The sequence below is a fragment of the Molothrus aeneus genome, chromosome 12, assembly GCF_037042795.1.
Source record: "Molothrus aeneus isolate 106 chromosome 12, BPBGC_Maene_1.0, whole genome shotgun sequence".
NCBI lineage: Eukaryota > Metazoa > Chordata > Aves > Passeriformes > Icteridae > Molothrus > Molothrus aeneus.
In genome coordinates, this window is record NC_089657.1 from 15,315,345 (window position 1) to 15,340,106 (window position 24,762).

Genomic DNA, 24,762 nt, shown 5'->3' on the forward strand with positions numbered 1-24,762 from the left:
AACAGAACTACAGGCAGTGACTGCAATGAGAGCAGCAGTTTAAAATCCTTTTAAAGCAGACCTAAAACCATATTCACAGTCAAGAAGGAGTCCTTTACCTCTGCTGCCCTGTGTTTCAGACCAGGCAGACTCAGCTGTGATGAACACAAAGCCTTTTTTCTGAACATGCTCCACTGAGGGCTCTTCACAAGCCTGAGTGCAAACCTCTGTTAAACGGAGTACTTGGCACAGCAGCTGCTGGGATGCATCAGGTAATAATAACTATCACCCAACAATACAACTATAAAAAACACCAACTTACCTTAGCACAGGTGATGGGCAGCTGGCTGCAGAGGTTACAGGCATCTCATTTGATGAGTTCCCAGATGGGGAAAAGCACAGCAGGAAAAACTATAGCAGTGTAGCTCACTTGAGAGAACTATGAGGGACTCAACAATAACAAAGTTAATCTGTAATTAATACAGTCTGGTCCCCAAAATAAGTAGTTTGTACTATTTTAGAGTTCGATTGCTTTCACAAAGACCAGATAATTGACTTTGGCTTTAATATCACTTGCTACTTTTCATAAAGGAAACACTTCCTGTATCAAGACTGGAATTAGATTGCCATTTACCTGAGGCTGGAGTCAGCATGTTACAATTAGCTTTATTTTTAAACAAAGTTTCATCCACCACTTTCCAAAAAAATTGGTTTAGTGTTCACTGGCAGTTAAAACCATTTTGCATAGTGAAATAATACTCAAAGGATTAATCTTTCAAAAAGGATTCAATTTTGCAGAATTCTGTAAGAAAGACTTTAAGAGAAATGGTTGGGTGGAGATTTCATGCAAGGAAGGGTTGTTGAGGGAATTATTTCACAGGATAACAAAACAAAACAACAAAACAAAACCCAGGCAGCTCTTAATTACAGTACATTGCTGTGCAAGATTTGCTGGTGCAAGCACCAGCTGAATTTCTATCTTGTTCTTAGAAACTTTGTTTCTGTAATTGACAAAAATGATTCCCCACTAGAAGACCTGTAGTAAGGAGCAGGAGAACACAACTGAAATGACAAAAAAGTGCTCATTTGTGGAGATCTTCCCTTGTTTTCTGTAGTGCTGCTGGAGTAGCATCCTGTGTCACACAGGTGACAGGAGCCTCCTTTGGACCTGTGCATTTCAGAACTGCAGCTGAACAAGTGCATCACCTTGTGCTCCAGAAGGCAGGGTTGGCTCTGTAATACAAGTTGGCTTAAAGAAAAATATTCTGCTTGGCTCCAGAAGTTCCTGAGAAAATGTCATCATTTATTCAAATGGACTCTACTTTGCTTCATAGGCCTCCGAGTGTCTGCGGATCAGGTTGAACTTGCCTGCAGGGTCAGGGACATACCACTTCTCCCAGACTTCAGCATAGGAAGCTGTTCTTCCCCAGGGTTTGAAATGTCCATTCCAATGGAGCAGCTTGGCAGCTTCCACAAACTGAGGAGAGTACCTTTTCCCAGCACTAGACCCTTCAATTGAAAGAGAAGCATTAGTGTTTGAAAAAAAGGCAACCAAAACAGCAACGTGCAAAACGTTAACTTCAAAACAAAGGATTTAACAAAGGAAATCTTATTTATGGGGAAAGGAGGTAATAAGGGAAGCAGAAGTAAGAGCAAAGTGAAAAACAATCAGGTGCAACTAAATGTCACTTTGATCTGCGTCTATTTTCCTACATTGCCTTAACTTCCAAGTTCTTTAAAATCCAATTAGCACCCAGATGAATTCAGCAGCCTATGTATTGTTCATCAGAAACATAACCTGAAAAAGCTCTCCCAGCACTGGGGTTTCACCAGTAGAACAGACATGAATATCTGCCCTTCTCTAAAGTTTTGGAAGAAACACCTTGGATCACATCAGATACAATATACTTGTGGAAAATTAAAAGGATTTTGAGTAAGTCAGTTCAAGAAGTAACCCCCAGCAGTTTGAGAAAGACTCAGGCCCACAAGCCCCAAGACGGAATTGCAAAGCTGTTTTTCCTAAAGAACAAAGGACAGAATGGGGGAATAAAAGCCCACTTTGCTACATCATGAACAAGATGTCCAGCTACAGCCCTGGAAAAACACCCTGGGGGAGCAGCATCACAAACGCTTCCTACGTACCAAGATGTCGGACATTCCACATGGGATCAATACTGGAATGCTGCTTGTAAAACACAATTAGCAGGGGAGGTGTTGTGATGCTGCCAGCCAGAGTCTTACTGTAGAGCTCCTCTCTGGAAGTTGAAAAGATGCTGATCAGTTGATTTTTCACTTGCAGCAGAGATACACACACAGAGCCTTCCATTCAAGAGGGAAATGCCACCAGCAGAACCCTGAGCTGCTGGCACCCCTAGCTTGGGGTACTTACACCACATTAAGTGCCATCCACTTCTCCAGTTGTTTAGTGATGTTCTGTAATTTCCATTCGGTCAGATTGGCAACGAAAACTCCAGGATTGAAAGAGCAGGTGTTGGCTTTCATGGCAAGCTTTCGGATGGTTTCTTTTTTGTAATCTAAAAACCCAATGTAATTATACTGGGGGGAAAAAAAAAGAGAGTAGAAATTAGCTTAAAATATATGGGAAATTCCTAAAGAAAAATTCTGCACAACTCAGAGCAGACAGGTGTCAGTTGAAGTTGTTATATTAAATATCCCTTCCTTTAAAATGAGAGAAAGAAAGCTTAAGAAGTGTAACATTTTAAAAATATGATTATATAGACTACATATTTTAAGGAATGCTGCATGGTCTTAATAATACTATATTATTAATATGGTACCAGTCTCAGATAAAGTACTTTTTATACATGCAGAAATTAAAAATTGTCCCTTCAGTGTTCTCAGACCTCCCACTGTTCCATAACGAGAATTGCTCTCATTGTAAAGCACAGCAAAAATTCCAGGTAATTTATTGTGCCTGAACAGAAACTGCAGGTCCCATTTGTAAAACTGGTTTGGGCAGGGAAAGTCACATTTAGATTTAGGTTCAGGTTTCAGCATTTGGAGCATTCCCAAAAGTCTGAGATCTACAGCATTGTTATCACTGAACAAGACTAAAACTAACCTGATTGCCTGCTCCACGGACAGCAACTTTACTACTGGTTGAGTCACAGTCATCTGAAAATGCAGCTGCATGTCCAGGTTTCAATGGGGTGTTGTAAAGTTCAACAATATCATCTGGAAAATGGAAGCAAGCACAGGAAAATCAAAAGCAATCCTGACTAAGTGCCACGTTAGGCTTTGTTCAGTCCATTGTTACAGCACATAAAACTACTCAGTTTAACTCAATTCACTCATATTTACAAAGTTTATACAGAAATGTTTGGGTTCTGTGGGAGATAAGATACTGACCTCAGCATAAGGCCAGTGGCAGCTAACAAAGGTCCCATACCTTGCACTATTACATCATCATCCACATAGATGACCTTCTCTGCATGAGGTACAAAGCTGGGCAAGTAGAATCTTGCAAATGTTAACTGTGAGAACAGCAAAGCAAGAGAAGTGGAGAATTGAATGAAAAAAATTTCCAAATAAATGTGAAATTGACTGATTTTTTTTGGCACTTATCTATGGCATTAATGTCCAAGACAACTTCTACAGAGGAAGTAAAATAGGCAGCAATATCCTACAATTTAAAATAATAAGTTCCATCAATTCCTGGTTTACCATGAATATATGCATTGATAAACTAACTTTAAAAATGGTCTATTATAAGAATTTCTTATTTCTCCACATAGATCTGCATCTCTGAGGTGCTGGCATGCTTGACATGCCAGCTGCAGTGTTTCACTTTGGCTAGCAGCAAAAAATGATCCTAGGCATGCATATGTAGATATTCAAATCCATCTCTCACTATCTAGATATTTAATTCTACTGAAATTTAGGAATTTTATTATGAAAGATTGCTTCTATGCAGAAAGATTTGATTTTAATCTCCAGCTGGGTTCAAAAGCCAACATCAAAATATATTGTTATTAACTACTAATTGCAAAAAGTAATCAGCATCATCCTCACTGGTTTGAACGTGTCTGCCTTTTGGGGATCCACTTGTACTTTGCCTTCTAAGACACGAGGGTCAAAATCCAGAATTCGGTACCGCATGTTTTTCAGAGGAGGGCTCCTCAGCCACATCCTGCAAGCAGGAGAGAGGCACAGATCTTGTTAATGAGACAAAAACAAGGGAAAAGCAGGAGACCCAGCTAACAGTGACACAGATCTGGAGGTGGCCACTCACTTCCCTGCCCAACAAACACATCTGGGATGTAGTTGATGCTGACATCAGTGCTGTCCTGTGTGGCCACAGGGGCAAGTGCAGGGTCAGCACCTGCACACCTGGGACATGTGAAAGGTACGGGGTCACTTCTTACTTTATCAGAAATACACACTCCTGTTAGCACAGGCCCTTCCCAAAACCATCAGTGTGGACAGAAGGGGATTAGAATAACAGAATCAAAGAGCAATCTATAAAAATATAGAAATGTGATTGCCAGCATTTGAATTGCTTAGATGAAATGTAGAAGTACCTTTTACAACCCCTCCACCAACAAACTCCTCACTGGTTGGATATAAGCCCATTGGAAAAGATGTTTCTTTTCCATCCCTGAAACCTGCCCAGGAGGAAGGGTGGGACTCCCACAGCAGCCCTGTCAAAACCTGCTGGGACTGGGAGTCAGGGGAGTGCAGCTCCAGGGAAAGGCAGCTTGCTCTCCTCTCAGAAATACAGAGTTCACCATGCTGTGGGAATCCAGTGAAAAGATCATTACCTCAAGTGATCCACAGTATCATTCAAAGTAACAATATGGAAAACCACGTTGGCTCTGGTGTTCTGGTAAATGCTGTTCATGGCTGCAATTGCACCTCCCAGCCTCTCATCTGAGGCTGCAATGACCACAGGAATCTCCTTGTCATTCCACTCATCTGCCAGCCTCTGGGGAGCTGCAGGAATGAAATCTATAGGCTGAAGTCCTAAGGGACTTGGATCTGTGGGAGTGAAAACAACATACTTGTTTTTATTATTATATATTATTATTATTACCACACTAAAATTCCCAACGCTTCAATTATTTCTGCTAAACACTTGGATGTCCGAGCTGAGGTGTGGATTACAGTGAGCCAGGATCAAACAGAGCATCAGCTTTTGAGAATCTGAGATGCTAATGAATAGAATAACACCACATTTACAGAAAACTGCACACATTTAACCACACATATTCACACACAGCACAAGATATTAAAAGGCTGAGCTGCAGTAGTCTGCACTTGCCTTTGATCCCCTCTGCCACACCTATAACCTCATTAACTTTCCCCTCCCATTCACCTAAACCACGTGGTAGGTTCTGTCTGGCCAGAGCAGGTGTTTTCCCACCAAATCTTAAATATACATATATATATATTTAAATTAAAACAAAACCCAACATACCTGACAATTCCCGTCTCAAGAAGTCACTGAGGCTTAGGAAGTTATGATGAATAACTAGCAAAAATATGACAACAGCCACTATAAGGATGGAAATGTTCACTGAAAATTAAGAAGAAAAATCTTTATCAATATAACCAGAGAACAACTGAGAAACTCAGATACAAAAGATAAAAAAAAAAAAATCAGACAAGCACATATATACACACCTTTCCTTAACGTCATTTTTCTATTCTTATTTTATTAGCATAAGGTTCCTGCAAATCTGCAAGAAAAAAATACAGGAGTCACTGTCAGTGCACTCTTCCATGAGGCACAGCACACTATCACCAGGAGTGTCACAACAGCTTCAGTGTCCAAGGCAGTGAGTGTTTCCCTCTGTCAGTTTTATGACATACATAAAACTCTTAAGTCACATTTTAAAAAAGTGAGCATGGTTGGCAGGAACCTTCAAGATCACCTTGTTCCAACCCCTGCCACAGGCACAGACATCATCCCAGCTTCTCTGGGCAGCCTGTGCCAGGGCCACACCACCCTCACAGGGAAGAATTTCTCCTCAATACCTCATTTAAACCTGCCCTCTGTCAGTTGGAAGCCATTCCTCCTTGTCCTGTCATCCATGCCCTTGTCCAAAGTCCCTGGCCAGCCCCTTTAGGCACTGGAAGGGACTCTAACAGGTCCATGTCCTTCTTGTGTTAGGGACCCCCTCAGTACAATCACCTATCTAAAGGTCTCAGAGATGAAAAGGAGACATGTAGATCTTGCCACGCCACTGACAGAAAAAGGCCAAACTCCTTCTGCCAGTCAAAACTGACCTGAAAGATCTGGAAAATTAGGTATGTTTTCTTTACTGTTGCACCTATTTATTTAACTATCTGAACTGGGAGAAAAAAGTGGGAAAGAAGGCAGTACCATCATGTCATAGAAGGGGGTAGAAACACAACACCAATGCAATTTTGGTAAGAAACTCAAATATGCTTGCTCATTACTTAAGGGTTGAGGTGAAGTCAGAACAAGAGCTGTGCATCCTGGTGTGTGAAGGAGCTGCCAAATGACACACAGAAAGCTCCTTAACAACACGCAAAACTGCAGAAACGGCGAGAGACTTGAGAAATGCCTAAATTAAAACACCTCAGACTGTGCTGTGACTGTTACATGTATCAGAACCATCTTCTTCCCGCTGCTGCAGACACACCAGCGGAGCCCAACAAATCCCTGCCCTGAGCTCTCTGAGCACCACCGCACTGCTGGCACGGGGCGGGACACGGAGCTTTGCCTGGGAGCAAAACGCCACGTCCCGCTGGGCGATTCCCAGCGCCGGGGCTGAGGCGGGCACGGGCACGGGCACGGACACGGCCGGCGCCTCAGCGACACGCGGCAGCCGGGCTGGGGACAGCGACAGAACGTCCCTGCACAGGGATGGTCACGGACCACAATAAAACCCACACCGCGCGGCTCCGCCGGCTGCCTGCAGCGCACACAGCGCTCCCCGGGCTGCTCTGCGGGCACAGCCCCGCTCCGGGGCCGGCGGGCCCGTGCCCGGCTCTCCCGCACCGCCCCGGCCCCTCACGGACCGTCCGCCCGCACCGCCACCGCGGCAGCGCGCGGCCCGCGGGTGCCCGCCCAGGTGCCTGACCGCCGCCAGGCGCCCAACCCGCGCCGCGCCCACCCCGCCGCGATACCGGGGCCGCGGCGGCGCCCGGCGGCTCCGTGAGACGAGCCCGAGGCTGGGGCGGGGGGGCGGCCCGCGAGCCGCCGAGTCAGTGCGGGTTTCCGACAGGCGGCTCCGCGGCGCCTCGCACCTGCCGCAGAGGGCGCCTCCGCCGGGGTCCTGCGGGGCGAAGCCGCCGTTGCCGAGGAGATGCGTCCTGGCGGGCTGGGGGCAGCGGGAGCGGAGCAGCCCCGGAGCGGCGGCGGCGCGGAGGCGATGGCCGGGGCTGGGGGCGGCACCCCCGGCCGACGGGGCTCTGGGCGGGGCGGACGGGGCGTGTTTCCGGCCAGCTCAGCAGCCGCCTTCCGCTCCGCCGCGACGAGCGCCGGTAGCAGCGGAGAGGCCGCGCCGCGCCCCGCGAGCAGCAGGGCCCTACTCGGGAGCGCGGAGACGGCTGCCAAGAGGAACGGGAAGACGCCGGAGAAGCGCCGCCGCCATGCTGAGCGTGTTCCGCTCCATCCCCACGCAGATGGTAGGGCCCGCTCGGGCCTCGGCACCGGGGCACTGCGGCCACACGGCCGGGGGCGGGTCTCAGTGTCCCCTGCGCGACACCCGTGTACGAGGCACGGCTAGGGGGATGCAGGATGAATCCCTGTAATTCGGGTTTTGACCTGCGAGTTGGGACCGTCACACTGTAAAAAGAAGCTATCTGTGTAAGGGAAGCCCCTCTGTGCTTTCCTGCCTCTGCTGTAGGACAGAAGGCAGCGTGTGCTCCCAGAGTTTTCTAACGTCAGGCAAACATAGATTAGCTGGGCTTGGAAGGAACCACTGGAGATCATCCAGTCCAACCCTCCAAAGCAGGGTCAGCTGGAGCAGGAATGAATCCAAGTGGATTTAGAATGTCTCCAAGACCTCTCTAGGCAGCCTGTCCCAGTGCTCTGCCATCCTCAACATAAAATTCTTCCTTCTGTTGAGGTAGAACTTGGTGTGTTTTAGTTTATGGCCATTGCTCCTCATCCTGGTGCTGGGCACCACTGAAGAGAATGTGCACCATCCTGTTGGCACCCACCCTGGAGACATTAATCTGTCAGCCTTCTCCAGAACACAGGTGCCACACACACCGTGCCCTCTTCTGTGGTGATACAGCTTTACTTAGTGATGTTAAGGTGACTACAATGATATTTTGAACTTGCATTACTTACCCTGATCAGACAGTGCTTGCTTCTGTTTCTAGGTGATGTGGTGGTCAAGCCCGCAGAGGAGATGTTTTCAGCCACTGTAAGAAAAATTATTCCAATCTGGTTTGAAAGTTGAACAAAAATGCTGAGAACCCATGGTCAGGTAGACTGTAGGATCTAACCTGAAAGAGTTAAGTGGGCAGGTTTGTGTTTGAATAACTGACTAAAAAGTGTCTCTTTCCACAGGACTACAAGGGCCAAAAATTAGCAGAACAGATTTTTCAAGGAATCATTCTTGTCTCTGCAGTAAGTATAGTAGAGCTGTGGGTGAGAACATAAAGGACTATTTTTATTTTCTGATTTTATAAATATTTTTATTGTTTGGAGTCACTAAAAACTTTAAACAAAGTCAGAGAGACTGTCATGGATTAAAACTTTTCTACTTCCCATCTTTTACTTTCATTGCTGGCCTGCACTTTTAAAAAGGTTTGAAAGATGTACATGCTTTTGAAAAACCTGTATTTTCCTACCTAAATCCACCCCCTGCATCTTAGTCATGTCATGGGAAATGTTCTCTTTCATTTAAAGTTTGATTTTTTTAAAATATTTGTTTTTCCAGGTAATTGGTTTCATCTATGGATACATCACTGAACAGTTTGGATGGACTGTCTACATAGTTATGGCTGGATTTGCTTTATCATGTTTGGTAAGAATGTTTTTTCCCCAAACAAAAAAAATACATGCACTGTTTAATCAGGAAAAAATTGCTAAACTGAGGGGCTGTAAGCACAGACTAATGTTTGCTATGCAATTCAGATTTATTAATACATATTTGTGCTTTCTTTGATCTGCATAAAACGCTTTGCAGCCCATTAAGTGCTTTTGTTGAAACGCTAGCAGAATTTTTGCAATTTAACACCACTTTTGAGTTCATTTTTCATTTCAATTAAAAGTTAGAGTAAGTCCAGCTGACAGCATTAGTAACAGAAAGGACAGGAAGGTTTTCTGTGCAGTAGCAGCTTGTCATGACAATTCTGCAGCTGTCCCCTGCTGCCTGAGGAGACAGGCAGAATGGAATTTCAGGAGTAATTACTTATCTATACATGAGAGGTGTCCCATTCCTATGGGGCACTCCCAATAGTAAAATAGTAAATAACAGTAAAACCAATCCAGTTTTACTTGTGGTTCTTACACCTCTCAAGAATTCAGATAGAGCACAATTTGACCAATCACTACTGAAGACACACACACACTCCACTGTTTTGAAAAGTCCCTGTAATTCTGTAACATCATCATCATCCATCTGCTCCTTACTTACTTAAACATCCCAGAGTTACTTACCTGTGATGCCACATAAGGGGAGGGTCTCAGTGCACGTGGGAGGTGCTGGGAATGCTGGTGTCACCTCAGGAGTCCTTTTTTCCTCAGGGTGGGTGCTGTCCTCCTCCTTGCAACACCCTGGGGTGCTTTAGTCACAAACTTAAGCATGACTTTGCAATATAATGTATATGAAATTGCAAGAGTTTTTTAAGGACTAATAGATAATGAGTTAGGGGTGAAGATTTTCCTAAGGAGCTGTGCAGAACAGCCCCTAGCACTCAGTGTCCCTGTTGTGACTGCCTCCTCTGCCCTCAGCTGACGCTCCCTCCATGGCCCATGTACCGCCGCAATCCCCTCAAGTGGCTGCCGGTCCAGGAGTCGGGCACGGAAGAGAAGAAGGCAGCAGACAGGAAGCCAAAGAGACATTCTAAAAGCTAAAAATGATGGTTTCCAGGCTGTTACTTTGTTAAGTTTTGTTCAATTAATTTCCATTGAGAAATACTTCTTAGCTTAGCGTTTGAGTTTTTTCTTAGTACTTTGTATCCATCCATGAGTACAACCAAGCTCTGCAGGGAGCATGAAGGCTGGAAATTGGGTCTGGAGGTTCAGGGGAGTCACTGGGAACACAGGGATGGGGGGGATTAACTTCAGAAGGCTACTGGAGGTCATATCTTGAGTATTTCACTAAAAAGGAACACAGTGAATAAAATGAATACTAGTTAAGCTGTTGCCATAGCCTAAAAGATTAATAAACAGCTGAACTACTACTGAAATGTTTCTAACTGTGTGTAAAGCAAGTTGTCAGTAGTGCCAGGTTGTAACAAATACTGTGAAATGGTACATACCCCACAGTTCTGACAATAACTGTTCTAGGATAGGAGGATACAGAGAGCCAGTTTTTGTTTAAAATAAATTTCCCTGGGAAGAACAAGTAAGAATTGCTCTTGAAACATTGTAACTTGAGCTTGTAGTGTGTGAGCAGCATCCATAGGTATGGCTCATGTCAGTAAGCTCCCTCACAGCTGCTGGAGGTTACAGTATTTCAGCTACAGGCAGGAAAAGAGACAGGTTTATTTATTTTAAAAATTCAATTCCATTTGACTTCTTTATTATTTAAAAAACATGTGCTTTTCCTGTAGGTATGGTACACAGCAATGCCTGAGGGCTGTAGTGAGACACTCTGGATTCAAACAAAAAGAAAGAAGTGTTTTATCTTTTCCCTAAGAGATTCTGGTCTTGGGCACTTTCATTCCTAAAAGGAATTAGTATTTGTAAGGCAAAGAGATTTCTCCAACTGGAACCATGGTAACCATGGCTGCATTCCTTTCAAACATTTTCAGACTTACTTTATCCAGATACCAAATGCTTTCCCCCACTTGGTGACTGCCTCAGCAACAAAATACAAGACCAAAGTCTCTCCTTACAAGCAGTACAGCCGCCCCCTTCAGCACTTGAACTTGGCAATTTACGCAACCTGAGGACCTTGAGTTCCACAAAAATTAGTAATTGTTTCTTCATGCTAAATTTTCACAACTATCTGATGTAATAGATTATAGTTTATCACATCAGAGTCTTGGCAGAGATTTTGTTATTGTATTTAGTATGAGACCATACCAAAAACCTTTTGCTATGACAAACTCAAACCAGAACATAATCTTTTTTGACACTCCTTAATATACAAAACTTGGTATCGACCCCTATGGAAAGCAACTTTTTAAGAGAATAAAAACTAAACTAAACTAAAGAGCAACTCAGAAGTTTCTCTTCTGAGAAAGTGATAGCCTGGTTCACATTTTAACATGAAAAATATTACTATGAATTCTTAACATTCCCTGCAAGTTCACCTCCTTATTCCAGCAAAGGAGATCAGTGGATGAACATGCTTTGTAAGCTGGTCCAGTCTATCAAAGGAGCTAGAAAACAGTTCTTTTGTCCAAGGAAAAGATTCTGGTCAGAGCTTCACATTTTCTTCAAGGAATTTGAGGTGCCGAGCCTTTGCACTGTAACTGACGTACTTGTCTCCCATGTGCTCCCGCAACTGCAGCTGTTTACAACACACACACAACAAAACCCACTACATTTACTGGCATTGAAAAGAAGCAGATGCTACCAAAATATTAACAGAAAAATACCAAAGCACTCAGCTCAAAGAAGCATGTGAAGCTTGGCAATGCAGATGAGAGAGAAGAAAAATGAACACTGTTGTCTAAAAGCAAGAGACTTTCAAATCTCACCCAAAAATTTAAAATGTAACATCGTCACAGGTTACAAATCAAATACTGCCTGGGTACGTGTAAACAAGTTTTGAATCAAAGGAGCTGAAGGTATTCCTTATTCACCTCCATTGGGGATTGATGTTAAATTATTTCTTATTTTGGACATAAGGGGCATAAGGAAAGTAATGTGAAGGCAAACATTTGAGAGACAGAAGAAATTATTACTGGAGAAACAGCATAAAATTATTAACAGAATAAAATTATTTACATCCCTCACACCTTCCCCATGGTACTGTTCTAAAGCTCTGATGGTTTCTGAACAAGTTGGAGTTGAACTTAGTCTACATCTAGAATCAAACTTAAGCACGAAAATTACAATATACTTAGGTCCTTGCCTGCCCATGACTACATAAAGATCTTCTGGAATCAAGGTTTATCCTATCTCAATAGGATAAAGAGCCTGCTCATTTATCTAGGTTTATAAAGAAATTAAACTATTTTATTATGGAAGACATTCACCTCTCTTTTTGCTTCATCATCTTCTTCCATGATTCTGTACACTTTCTCAAGAAGTTTCACTCCCAATCCTTGCACCACATCAGATCTCAAAATTTCAACCATTCTCCTAATCTTGTAAGGGACCAATGACATATCTATTAAAAATAAAATACAATGAAAAAAATCAGTGCAGTAGTAATTACTTTCAGTACAGACAATTTTCATATTCTGCAAAAGAATACAGGACGACTCTTAAGTATTACCACACAATCCCAGAGCAACAGACCTGAAGGAATCTCTTCCATTTTTAATTCCTCTGATTCATCAGGTGATTTTCCATGCAAAATCAAAGTATCTCGATACTTTCTATGAAGTTTAAACTCTGGGGCTGGGGTCGAGGTTACACAGCACTCAGAGTTCTCCTTGGAGTCCATTTTCAGTGTCCATGTCATCAGCTGCACCAAGTCATTCATTTCATTCATACTTTTCCTAGGAGAGAAGGAATAAATAATTCAGTCACCATCATAATGCAACTTCCACCCTGCATTCCAAGAGCTTTCAGTGAGTTTATTCAGGTCCTAATAAGTATTCCTAGTTGTGGTGCAGTTTTATCAATAGCAAAATCAGTACTATTTCATTTAACAAAGGCTCAGAGCCCAGCAAAAAACCCCACAATCCTACTGGCTACTGCTGACTCTGGTAATGCAACAAATTGCATCTTTTGAAAGCTGCTTACACTGACAAAAATCAGAGATAAATTCAGCCTCATTTACAGTGGAAAGGATGCACATTGGCACCTTTTAACTTGTGCTTTTAATGCATCCTGACAGCAGATGTCCTTTGGTGCTGGAAGATTGTTTTCCTGGGAAACTGCAGTTCACAAAACAACCACACACAATCCCACAGCCCAGGTCAGCATGGAAAGTGTCCAGTCACAGAGAGACAATAATTCAGTGGGGCTGTTTTCCTCTATGCATCACATACTGCAATCACTCACTATGCATAGATAAAGTGTGAAAGCCTTTTCTTTCCACTCCAAGTCAAGGTCCAGTATAGCAGTGAAAATTCTTGCACAGTATTAAACAAAATCCTTACTTCTCCTTGGAATCACCATCAGACTTGTCTGTAGAGCTTGTGGAAGAGCTCAGCTCATCATCAGACAGGCAATGGGCTTCTCTCTTTCTCTAAGGGAAGAGGGAATAAATAACAAGAATTCTAATAGTTGTAAGTAATTCAGAAATATGGCATCTATTACTGTTCCTACATGGAAGAAATACTTTTGACAAAGTTTACCTGAGAAATACTGGGATCTGATGAGGACTGGGGAACTTTAACACAATTTTCCACACGTGACTTTGCTTCAACTGCTGCACCATTTAAAGACTGTCTCACTGGAACCACTGGAAGGAGGACATTTTGACAATATTTACAATTAAGCTGTGTGTATTCTGAATTAGTTTCATGTTCGTGCCAGAAAAAAATCTATCACCTAGCAGAAGGCAGACAGGGAGGTAGGTATTTTGCTAATAGAAAACATTGAAGCTCCTGTTTGAAAGTGAATATTCTACATTTGATGTACATTTCAAAGGCAAGTTGTCAACACAGAACAGAACTGAACATAACTAAAAAGCAGAAAAATACAGACATGTTAACAGAACTTTTTATTTAACATAGAACTAGCTCCTTAGTGCACCGTTCTGAGGATGGCAGCGAAGAACAGACAAGAAGTTATAATTTCTTCAGAAAAAAGTAATTAGCCTACTTATACATAAACTGTTAACATATAAACATAAAAATTACCAGAGGGAAGCATCTCCCGAGACTGTTTCAGCCTCCTCCGTTCTCTTGCTGACAAGGGCCGCTCCTTCAAAGGAAGTTAATTTGATCTTAATTTGCAATCACCATCATAGCTTTTGTTTCCTAATCACCTATTAAGCAAAAAATCCTTTTCAACGGTTCAAGGAGAGGGAGCAACTATTTAATGCTTAATTATTTATTACAAAACTGTCTTCAATTGAGACCAATTTGAACTCTAGAAAAGGGGCTTCTGACCTCCAAGGCTCAGCAAGGCTCATCCCACACTGAGCAGGGCTTCCATGAGGCAGGAAGCTACCAAACATTTCTTTACTCACTGTGCACACACACATGGAACAAACTGCTCAGAAGAAAGGAGACAAAAACCAGCAGACAGTTTTCATCACTAACCTTTGGAATGGCTGCTTGGCTGAGTTTGGCACTATCTGCAGGCTCAGGGTGCTCTGCACCCCTCTGGGCTGTCTTTGGGGTCACATCAGAAGGAACAGGTAGAGGCCGAGGAGATACTGCTCTGAACTTGACAGAGAAGCAAGCAAGAATTTATATATTTTTTTATTAAAAGTTTAAGTACTCTGCAATCTAGAAGACATTCTTGCATGGTAAAGCTGGATGCCAGAGATTTTGAATCCTATTGTAACCTCTTCACATCTCCTAGCTTGATCCTTCCCTCTCCCCATCTCTGCTTGCATCTGCTTCCCTTCTTTCCATCCCTACATCTTATCCCCCTCCTCCCAGACCATTTTTCAGCCAATGCCTTTGCAACAACTGTCCCCACCCCCAAACAGCAAAACCCAAAGGGAAAACCAGGTTATCAACGACCAATCACTCTCTTCTTTAGCCTTGTGCCTTTCCCCAAAGAAACCTCCCTGCTCAGTGTGGAGGAACTACAGGAACTCAATCCTGTGTGCATGCCAAGATTTTCTTCTTACAGTTTGCACTCAGAAGCTCAGGGCAGCCATTACACATCTGTTCTAAAGCACTACTAAGCCACTACCCACCACAAATAGCCTTATCCACAAAGGTACTGACTCGTAGTCACAAACAGTGAGAAGTCCTGATGGAATTTCCTAGGAAACTCTGCAACCCAGTAAAGGCACAGCCACCTCATCCCTGAAAGGTACTGGGGATTTTCAAAGATTTACTCAGGCTGCTTCTAACAGTCACCTTCAGTGATCTGCATTTGTAAGCACTGAAGTTATACAGACACACATGAAACAAGAACAGCATTAAAACACCCACCCTTTTTTAGAAAATAGGTCCCACGTTTAAAGAGGAAAAACACAGGAGTCTTAAAGGAGAGAGGAGAAGTATTTTTCAAGTATCTGCACCTTCTCTGAGCAGCCTTCAGCAAGCTCTCTCTTCTGCTGCTGCTGCCATGGGAGAGAGGGTTCACTGACACTGCTGTGAGGCTGCTTGTGGAAGGTCATTTTTCCCTGAGCATCTCCTGAAGCTCCACGACTGACATCATCCTAATAAGTAAAAGCATTTTTAAAAAAACACAGACCTGTCACTTCCAGATTACACAAACACACTTAAAAAAAATCAAAACAGGCCCCTTTACTATTTGGACTGCAACCACCTTAACATAGCACAGGTACAACCACAATAAATTCTTACTTGAGAGATAAAATATCTGCTGTACCAGCATCTTTAGCTACTAAACCTTCAAAGAAGGTCACTTACTTGAATTACAACAGGAACAAAGGGTGCTAGCAGCTTTTCAGTGGAATCCAAGCTCTACAACAAATAATGATTTCTCATTAAAAATCTCATGGTAGACCAAAATGCAGTGAAAAGACAATCACCACCAATTAGCCCCCTGATCCAAATCAGGATTATTCAGGCCTATTTACAACACAGAACAAAAGTTACAAAACTATTCTTACTCTCTCTGTTCATAGCTGGGAATGCAAATTTTTTCCCTGTAAAAACAGAATGCCAATCATCTAGATAGATACAATCCCAAAACTACTTTACCATATTGCCTTTGCAAATCTGAACCCAAGGCTCCTAACCACTTAAGAATCTCAATAATTGCATCAGTAACATCCTACTTTGACAGAAAAACATGTGCAGCAGCTCTCCAAATTGTAAGAGCTGGCCACTTCAAATAAGCATAAATGCATTACCAGGTCAATTTGCTTTTGGTCTTTTGATACAGGCTGCAGGAGTTTCAAAGTGTCATCCTCATCTTCTACAGAATCAACAGAAGATGGCTTTGATTCAACACTTTCAGCTTTAAAAGCTTGTTTTGCTCTTTGCTGTTGTCCATCTTCCTGAATTGGTGGGTTATTAGATGTTATTTTAGAATGGCCTGGAACATGTAAATGCTTTGCTTTATTATTCTCTGGAATCCTCTCACTGCCACCCTTGTCACTTCCATGCTTCATCCTTTCAGACAGGGGGACATCAATGTTCACTCCACTGACTGTAGCTATGGAGTCTCCCAAGCTGTTCAGATCATTTTTGCTTGGTTTTCTTTCCAACTCAACAGCTGGTTTCTCTGAGGGATAAAATTTGCTGGCTTTACATTTGCTGATCAAATCTTCTTCATCCTAGGATTAAAAGAAAAACAAAAAAGTCATCTTTTGCATTTTATACACATATGAAAGAATTCTCTAAGCACTAAGGAGAATCAAGAACATACCAGAGCATATAAACTTAAAGGAAATTATAATCAATAACAGATTAGGAGCCTCAAAAAAGTCAAAATCCACATTTTTAAAGAGATACAGATTTGCAAATGACCAATTTCAGGTACTGGTTTATACACATGGAATACACCTACTTTTCACCAGGACCATGAGAGAAAAGTTGTACTCACTTGGCTCTTCCCTAAAGGAGGAACCAGCACCAAGAGTTTTTAGGATGTGCTCCACCACATATACTCAGTATTTAAACACTGAAAGCTCAAATCCAGAACAGCAGACTTATTACAAGATTAACTATTACAAAAGGTTTGTTGTAACCACTGGAAAGAATTTCAACAATAAAGAATTTTGGTTGTGACTATAATTAGTTTTTAAATACATTTTTGATTGCAAAAATACTATTACCATTTGTCATGAAGTATTTGAAAAATTATTTGATCCCAAATACTCCAAGAGTAACTCACATAAAACCAGGGGTTGTTTACAACATCTTACAGATCTTGCAATTAGCTTCACAGGTGTTTAATTACTTCCACTCTTATCTAAAAACATTTCCTTCCCTAATATGAATTTTACACATTGCTGGGATTCAGATCTAATGTTCTCAGGGATGCTCAAGGCACTTGTTATAAAACTGAGGCTTTTATCTAGAAAAAGGAAGAAGGATTTGGGTTTTGTTGGCTTTTTTTTTAAGGTAAAAACCCCCATATCTTACAACTTTGTATTTTCTGGCTTGCTCAGAGGAGTGGTTTTGGTGTGTAACATTCCTGCCGTGAGATTCATTCTTTGCTGAGATGACAGAACAAGAGTCTTTAGGTTTAGAATCCACTGCTTTCTTATGGTTTCTAGCAGCTTTCCTGTGAAGAAGATGAAAGTTGGTCATTCATTCACTATCAACAAGGATTTAAAATATTTCTTTTGATTATACTAATTAAAAAAAATCCACTCCACTAAAGAGTTTTCATACATAGATATTACATCATTATATACATCATTCATCAGATACTGGGATTTTTCAATAGGTTGTGCACAACAACCTCATTTTCAATTCCAAAAAAGAATCTTAAAAACCCAATTCAGACTCTGCCAGCAATATACACCTGTTCTGCAGAGCACCAAGGTCAGTTCTATCTGGAAGCTGTAAAATAACTGACTAAACCTGACAAAGAAAAATAATTATATCAGTGTATATCAAAAGGAAATTGGTTTTTCAACTCACAGATGATAAATGGCCTCAAGAACCATATGGAAATGGGTGTGTTTTCTACCAATTCTGTATTTTTTAGCACTACAAAGTTTTATTCTGCATTTGCAGAAAGAAAATATTTTCCACTCTAATTCCCTCATATTTCTCAAAGAATTCAAAGAAACTGATGTTCATATGTTTTGTTCATATGTTTTGCACATAACAAAACTTACTTCATCCTGCTACAAAACCCAGGAAAAGTTGTAAAAAAAAGACAACAACAGCATGAATGTTTTGCACACAATCACTCAAATGAAAATGCCTTACGCCTTTGTGGCTTCCAGAAACAAAGCAATCTGTTGTTTGATGTACGGCTGTCGCAGGATGCTTTTCACACTCGGTCTCTCCTCAGGTTTTTTACTGAGCATGGTTTGTATTATTTCTACCAGCTGTGGGCTGTAATCCTTTGGCATGGGTGGCAGCTGTGAAAGGAAAGGGAAGCCTGATATTATTGAATATATTCATCAACAGGGGCTACTTCTAGAACATTCGTGTGTGAACATTATGATTAGCTACATAAAAATATGTATAAAAAATAGACTTATTGTTCAAATGCTGAAAGTTACCCAATTGCCTAATGTTAAACAAAATATTCAAATTCCAAGTGTGTGGCTAAGAAGTCCTCCTAATTTTATTAATATGAGCAGTAAAAGTTCTGTAAATAGACTTAAAAATTTCTATAAAATAAATCCACCTTCACTTCATTGTATGCCAAAGCAAGAAGACACTTAAATAATCTAATCTTACATAACAGTAAAATGCCATCACACAGTAATTTAATTTTTATGCAATGTTTATACAAAACCAGAAGCAAATTAAGAAAGTCATCTCAGAACTCTGAAAATTACTCAGTATATTCATTAAAAGAAGAGGTAACAAGAAACTCTAGCCATACCTACAAAGGAATAACTCTCTTGGTATCACATCATCCACCACGACAAAACAACAGTCTTACATATGATGGTGTATATTACATGCAAGTATTTTTAACTCCATGCAATATTTCTGATTAGAAAAGATCATCTCAATTTCTAGATAGGAAATCCAAGCACACATAAAATTTCAGGAGTTTTTACCTTCCCTTCAATAATTCGATAAGCCAAGGAGTTCATGTCCTTGGCATTGAAGGCGTGTTTCAGTGTGGCCATCTCATAAACACAGCAGCCCAAGGCCCAGACATCAGACTGAAAAAAGGGGAAGAGAAAATGTTTGGGAACTTCTTATTAATTGTACAAGTTTTATCTTTGGACTTAGTTACCTGCTTTGAAACAGGCTTTTAATGGCACTGAGCTAATTAGGCCCAAAATACATTGCAAACTTCTGGCTTCAGTCTCACTCTTCTACTTTTAATTTTGATCAAGTCAACTATTTCCTTAAAAATATCCCAAATTTTTCCCAAAAGGAAGGGTAGAAATTAGCCATGTTTGGGGGAAATGTTGCTTGTTTCCTTTTTTAGTACAATATCTGTCCTAACTGTAAATGAAAAATCTTGATTTTTTCATTGGAAGAGGTTTCCCCTCAGTTCTTGCTCATTATAGACACCCATATTTATGGTGTGTTTACAGCAAGAGCTGAACATGTTTGCTTTGTTCTGTTATATTTTAAATTCACAATAACACTGCTTATTCCTCACATTAAAATTTCCTTTTTTTATTTTTTAATGCTGCTGTTATTTCTAATACGACTTTTGAGTGTAAATCTTCCTGTCTGGTATATAATAAATTCAGAAAGTGCATCTCTCTAACACAGGCTGATATTTCTGTTCCCATTCTGTCTCTCCAGCTGTGAGAGGTACAGGCAGCCTGCTGAACACCTTGGTTGGGATAACTTAGCACGTGCTCTGAATTCCTAAATACAGTTCCAGAAACAAATGTTCCTACAAATCTCTCTCCTGTTTTTTCTGTTTGGTCTTTGGGAAGATTAAAGACTTAGAAGCAATAAGAAACCAAAATGTACAAGTAAGACTGTAATGATCTCAGAAAAATAAAGTAATTAGGTTCCTAAGAAAATAGCAATGACATTGTCATACTGTACCTTGTAGTTGTAGGGTTTGTTGGAAAAGAGTTCAGGGCTCATGTAGTACGGGGTGCCTATGAGAGTGCTGGCCATGTCATACTGGTTTTCCAACACCCTGGCTATTCCCAGGTCTCCCACTTTGATTATATTTGTTCGTGTCAGGAAAATATTCTGTGTTTTAAGATCTCTGTGCAGAATGTGCTTTTCATGTAAATACTAGGGGGAAAAAATCATATAAATAAGGTTAATCAACTCCTAACTGTAAAATCTCATTACAGAAGTCAAAGAAAGAAAACACAAAAGTGGAAGAAACACAGAAATCCCTCTCAAGGTCAGGAGTGACCTGCTAAGACAGTATTGGTGAAATAATATTAAAAGTGACCGATACAGGCAGGGGCCCAAAACTTGGCACTGCTTTAACCAAATCTCCCTGCATGGCCCTTATAAATCAGCAGAAAAGGAGAAATTAAAATGTAAAGTTAAGACTGTAACTCACTTTCTGCTGCTTTCATTTCTTGATAATCTTAGTCCAAAAACATTTCAGAGGAAATTAGAATGTGAGCTTTGTGTAAACAGGGAAGAAAATTAGTCATAATAAACAACAAGCAGTACCCATAATTAGTGTACTTTTGACCACAACAACCAGCTTTTAAGATAGAATTTTTGGTCCAATTTCTTATTCTTTAATGTTAATATCTATGTCTGGTCTTTATTGCTGTAAGAATTGCTTTAAAGTTTCATAACCCTCAAATACAAATTTAAAACAGTAGGATAAGGCTTAATAGAAATGATGCATTAGTAGTCTAAATTTACCATTAAAAACAGCAATAAAAAGACTGAAAACAAAATTCTTCTGAAAGAATATGCGGGTTTTTTTCCCCAAAAAACCCTACAGTTTGTAAATTTAATGTAAACTTTCAAACCAGAGAAGCATATCAGACAAGAGTTGCAAACACCCCAAAGGCAACCACTGTCTACTGTGCTACAGAGCTGTGGACATAAAATATGTCAGCAATTTCTTACTTAAAATAGTTGATTTGACTGCAATGATCCATTTTTAATGTACTAATAACCACTGTAATTAGATGCTAACCCAGCCAAACAGAAATCCAAAGGCTGCAGCTTAGCCGGAATTTCTAAATACATAAGAAGTCAAATGAAGTTTATATCTGACAGTGACAAAATGTCACTCCATTGTACCTGCAGTGCCATGGCAATCTGCACAAACCACTCCACCACCCGATTCTCAGGCAAGAGTTTTCCTTTCTGCTCCTTGAGCTTGTGGTAGAGGTCTCCTCCCTCGCAGAAGCCCATCACAATGTAGAGGTGGCCATCGTCTCCCTGCCAGGACTCTCTGTAGGTGACAATGTTGGGGTGTCTCAGCTGGGACAGCAGCTGTGCCTCCTGCTCTGCTGCTCTCCTCTCACGGCTGGAAGCACTTCTAAGGTTTAACTTTTTGATGACATACTGTAAAAGACAAGGCAAGGTGTATGGTAAGAGATGAACGTGACTCTGCAGAAGCCCTAGGGAACTCCCCTGAATGCAGTATTTGAAATATCCACTGATTCATCTACACAGAGGCTGCAGTTTGGATGAAAGTTATGCAGAACTTCTTCTCTTCTACCCTTACACCATAAAAATGGAACAGGTGTGTTCATTCATCCACCTGAATACAACTCTGCTCAGGAATTTTGTGGTGTTTTGCTTTCTTCTGACTAATGTTCACATTTCTCTTTTTCTCCCCACTCTCACTTTAAGTGTGTGGCTGTCACTCATCTTTTAAGCCTGAAGTACCTGTTTGTGCACCACAGTTACTCTCAAAAAGGCCACATCAATAGTAAACTTAAATATATATATAAAGTATGCAGTCAGGTGCAAACAAATGATGAAAGTCATCTGAAAGAGACAAAATGTCTTATGCTCATTCCTAAATTTATTTTATTCTTCATTAAGATAGGTCAAGAATTTCTCAAAGCTACATACAAAAGTTGTTATCTACTTCCTTAATATGTACTACATTTAATGTAATTCTAAGGAATTTCAGGCTTCAGCAAAAACATTCATGAAGCTGAAGATGAGACAATAAAATCCATAGAACACTTTCATCACCCACAACACCAATATTTAGGTCTAACCTGGCCCTAATCCTGATGAAAATTTTGTAGGACATAACTTTAGGGCATCAGCTTTCCACAGAACAATCATGTCATGGTTACACTTGAACCTGCTCTTATTGGAGAGGTTGTAAATCAAAACTTTTTAAATATTTTTACTTGCTGAATTTTAGCATTCTCAGAGATGCTTCAGTGTCTGCTCTCCAGGCTGCACCTATTATTTAGCCCAGCACATTTAATTAGTGCTGAGGAGATGCCCCTATACACCAAGGGAACCAATTACCCAGGAAACCCACAGCACCTCGTGACTTTGTGTTGCTGATAGAACCTGTGATGCTGCAAAGCTTCCAGGAGTGTGTATTTGTGTACAGCATCACCTAACTTCCAAATAAAATAGAAATGCTGCAACTACCGGGGTCTGTGTGACAAGTCAACAACTTTGGGCATGGAAATCGTTTTAAGCTTATATCAGCAGCTTTTAGAGAATACACACCAAAATGGAAAAAGCAAAATACACACCAAAATGCAAAAAGCACATATATTAGCCTTATTTTAAATTTGGCATCAATTATATTTAGTTTAATGAGCATGTTTTCCTGGCAAGATTCTCTGCTGAAGTCTATTGTAATGCTCTTCCACCTTATTTGATACCAAATTGTGTATGAATTCCATTTAGTTTTGTTTTAACCACTTAAAGCTACTTGACCTTGTCTTCAAAAATCCAGCATTCAGTTAATAGCAAATATGCTTAAATAAGACACAATTTCTTTCACAGAAGATGTGGCATTGTGCCAAAGCCAGAACAAAAAATCCTTATCATCGTGCTAGAGAAGAAAGTTTGGAAAAGTTGGCAAAAGATAAAACACAGTAAAGCACTCCAAATATTTATCATGCAACTCCAAACAGGAAGCAAGGCTCTTGCTAGTGTAGATGACCAGCAATACCTCAATGAAATCCAAGGACCTGTATCCGAGTGAAAGTGACCTCCATGCACTGTTTACTTTTAGGATGAGGTGGGGTTAGAAACTCTTTGAGGACATTGGACTGTGCACGTGGTGATGGTCTGGAGGGAACAAGTCCTGCCTCACTGCTACCCACGCCAGGGTCACAGGGATTCACCTCGGCATTCCAGGCAGGGAACGAGGGCTCCCATCCGGGAAGGACACACCTCTGCTCCCTGCTGGGAACAATCCTCCTCCAGCATCTCCAGTAAAATCCCGGCCATAAACTCACACAGCAGGTTCCTGTGGCACTGCTCTCCGAATGTTCTCCGTCCCCACTTCTTTGCCCTCTCACGTTCCCTATCGAACACCTCTGCTTTGGCCAGACTAGACGGATTATTCCAGTTTTCCAACAAAAATGCTTGTGCTTCTACTTTGACACAACCAAAACCTTCCCGGGAAGAGTCTTCTCCACACCTTTATTAAAAGTTCTTTTAGACAAGGGAAGAGAACAGAAACAGCAGCTCGGGTGGCTGCAGCCACACCCCAACACCTGGTGACGGTCACAGCCCCACCTTGACATCAGATAATGGTCACAAAAACACCCTGACACCTGGTGATGGTCACACCTCCACCCTGACACCAGATGATGGTCACAAAAACACCTCGACACCTGGTGATGGTCGCAGCCCCACTCTGACACCAGATGATGGTCACACCTCCACTCTGACACCAGATGATGGTCACAAAAACACCTCGACACCTGGTGATGGTCACAGCCCCACTCTGACACCAGACCGTAGTCACACCTGCACCCCGACACGATGCCATGTCCCTGGTCGTGCCCAGGGTGGGTCAGGACCAGCAGCCAAAGCCGGGCCCCAGCTGGGTGCGGGTCACAGCCGAACCAGAGACGCCGCGGCATCCCCGCCCAGCCCAGCCCGGGCATTGCCCTCAGGCCGAGCCGCGCCCGCCGCCGTGCCCCTGCCCCGCGGCCCAGCCCCTCGCTACCTGCTTGCGGTCCTGGCGGTGCCGCGCCAGGCTCACCTCCCCGTAGCTGCCCTTGCCCACGGCCCGCAGGAAGCAGTAGGCAGCCAGGGGCATCCTCCCGCCGCCGGGCCCGGGCAGCGCCCGCTGCCATAGAGATGCCCGGGGCGGCCGCGGCCATACAGCGCCCGGCGCGCAGCTGCCCGGCGCGGGCGCGACGCCGCGGCGGCCATTTTGGAAGCGGGCGCGGCGGCCATGTTGAGAGCGGGCAGCGCGGCTGAGGCAGCGGGGCGGGCCTCGCCGCGGCCCCGGGACAGCGCTGTTCCCTCCTCGGCCCGTGTGAGGCGTGGCCCCGGCACATCCCTGTGCCGAGCTCGAGCCAAGGACGGCCGCCCCAGCTGTGCCAAAACACCCCACCTGTCATGAGCCCTGGCAGGGCGCAGCAGCTCCACAGAGCCGTCCCGTCCCGTCCGGTCCCTTTGGATGGGGTGGAGAATTGATTAAAAAATCCTCAGAGCTCCTCCTGGAGCTCTCCCGTGGCTGAGCATCTGCAGTCGTAACGCTGGCTGCAGGAAAAACAGAAAAAAAAATGTTTCGTTATCACTGAGCATGTAACCCCCAGTCCTCGAAGTCTGTCTTTCATTAGCGGGTGAAATGAACCAGCTAAATAGTTAAAGAGAGAATTGACAGTGTCAAGGTAACAAACCCAGGAAAAT

At 42.4% G+C, this 24,762-nt stretch overlaps 3 protein-coding genes across 4 annotated transcripts; 1 reads left to right on the top strand and 2 right to left on the bottom strand.

Moving 5' to 3' along the window:
- Positions 1 to 625: 625 nt before the first annotated feature.
- On the bottom strand, positions 626 to 7,371 carry GLT8D1 (glycosyltransferase 8 domain containing 1). Its single transcript, XM_066557878.1, has 10 exons — positions 7,216 to 7,371; positions 5,623 to 5,678; positions 5,417 to 5,515; positions 4,761 to 4,977; positions 4,012 to 4,129; positions 3,389 to 3,473; positions 3,062 to 3,174; positions 2,369 to 2,535; positions 2,122 to 2,234; positions 626 to 1,488 (listed from the first exon to the last, which is right to left on the bottom strand). The coding sequence occupies exons 2-10, from the start codon at positions 5,636 to 5,638 to the stop codon at positions 1,298 to 1,300; spliced, it is 1,119 nt and encodes a 372-aa protein (XP_066413975.1). The 5' UTR covers positions 5,639 to 5,678; positions 7,216 to 7,371; the 3' UTR covers positions 626 to 1,297.
- Positions 7,372 to 7,399: 28 nt separating this feature from the next.
- Positions 7,400 to 10,335, top strand: SPCS1 (signal peptidase complex subunit 1). The gene is made up of 4 exons (XM_066557879.1): positions 7,400 to 7,596; positions 8,489 to 8,548; positions 8,862 to 8,948; positions 9,878 to 10,335. The coding sequence occupies exons 1-4, from the start codon at positions 7,561 to 7,563 to the stop codon at positions 9,998 to 10,000; spliced, it is 306 nt and encodes a 101-aa protein (XP_066413976.1). The 5' UTR covers positions 7,400 to 7,560; the 3' UTR covers positions 10,001 to 10,335.
- A 285-nt stretch (positions 10,336 to 10,620) lies between these two features.
- On the bottom strand, positions 10,621 to 24,520 carry NEK4 (NIMA related kinase 4). 2 transcript variants are annotated; one of them, XM_066557876.1, is made up of 16 exons: positions 24,464 to 24,520; positions 21,205 to 21,471; positions 20,023 to 20,220; positions 19,065 to 19,172; positions 18,256 to 18,410; positions 17,458 to 17,599; positions 16,221 to 16,646; positions 15,775 to 15,828; positions 15,420 to 15,560; positions 14,482 to 14,607; positions 14,077 to 14,140; positions 13,570 to 13,676; positions 13,372 to 13,460; positions 12,563 to 12,765; positions 12,298 to 12,431; positions 10,621 to 11,606 (listed from the first exon to the last, which is right to left on the bottom strand). In XM_066557876.1, the coding sequence occupies exons 2-16, from the start codon at positions 21,316 to 21,318 to the stop codon at positions 11,514 to 11,516; spliced, it is 2,154 nt and encodes a 717-aa protein (XP_066413973.1). In that variant the 5' UTR covers positions 21,319 to 21,471; positions 24,464 to 24,520; the 3' UTR covers positions 10,621 to 11,513. The 2 variants fall into 2 exon arrangements, with proteins under 2 accessions (XP_066413973.1, XP_066413972.1); XM_066557875.1 differs by lacking the exon at positions 24,464 to 24,520 and adding an exon at positions 24,071 to 24,217.
- Between the last annotated feature and the right edge of the window lie 242 nt (positions 24,521 to 24,762).

Coding starts and splice junctions, on each gene's coding strand:
- GLT8D1 (XM_066557878.1), bottom strand. Junction 4,130..4,760: donor GATACTGTGGATCACTTGAG/GTAATGATCTTT, acceptor TCCTGCTTGCAG/GATGTGGCTGAGGAGCCCTC. Junction 3,474..4,011: donor AGGCAGACACGTTCAAACCA/GTGAGGATGATG, acceptor CTGTTCTCACAG/TTAACATTTGCAAGATTCTA.
- SPCS1 (XM_066557879.1), top strand. CDS start 7,561: ATGCTGAGCGTGTTCCGCTCCATCCCCACGCAGATG. Junction 7,597..8,488: donor GCTCCATCCCCACGCAGATG/GTAGGGCCCGCT, acceptor CTCTTTCCACAG/GACTACAAGGGCCAAAAATT. Junction 8,949..9,877: donor GATTTGCTTTATCATGTTTG/GTAAGAATGTTT, acceptor CTCTGCCCTCAG/CTGACGCTCCCTCCATGGCC.
- NEK4 (XM_066557875.1), bottom strand. CDS start 24,163: ATGCCCCTGGCTGCCTACTGCTTCCTGCGGGCCGTGGGCAAGGGCAGC. Junction 19,173..20,022: donor ACAAACCCTACAACTACAAG/GTACAGTATGAC, acceptor CCCTTTTTTCAG/TCTGATGTCTGGGCCTTGGG. Junction 12,766..13,371: donor GATGGTGATTCCAAGGAGAA/GTAAGGATTTTG, acceptor CTTCTCTCCTAG/GAAAAGTATGAATGAAATGA.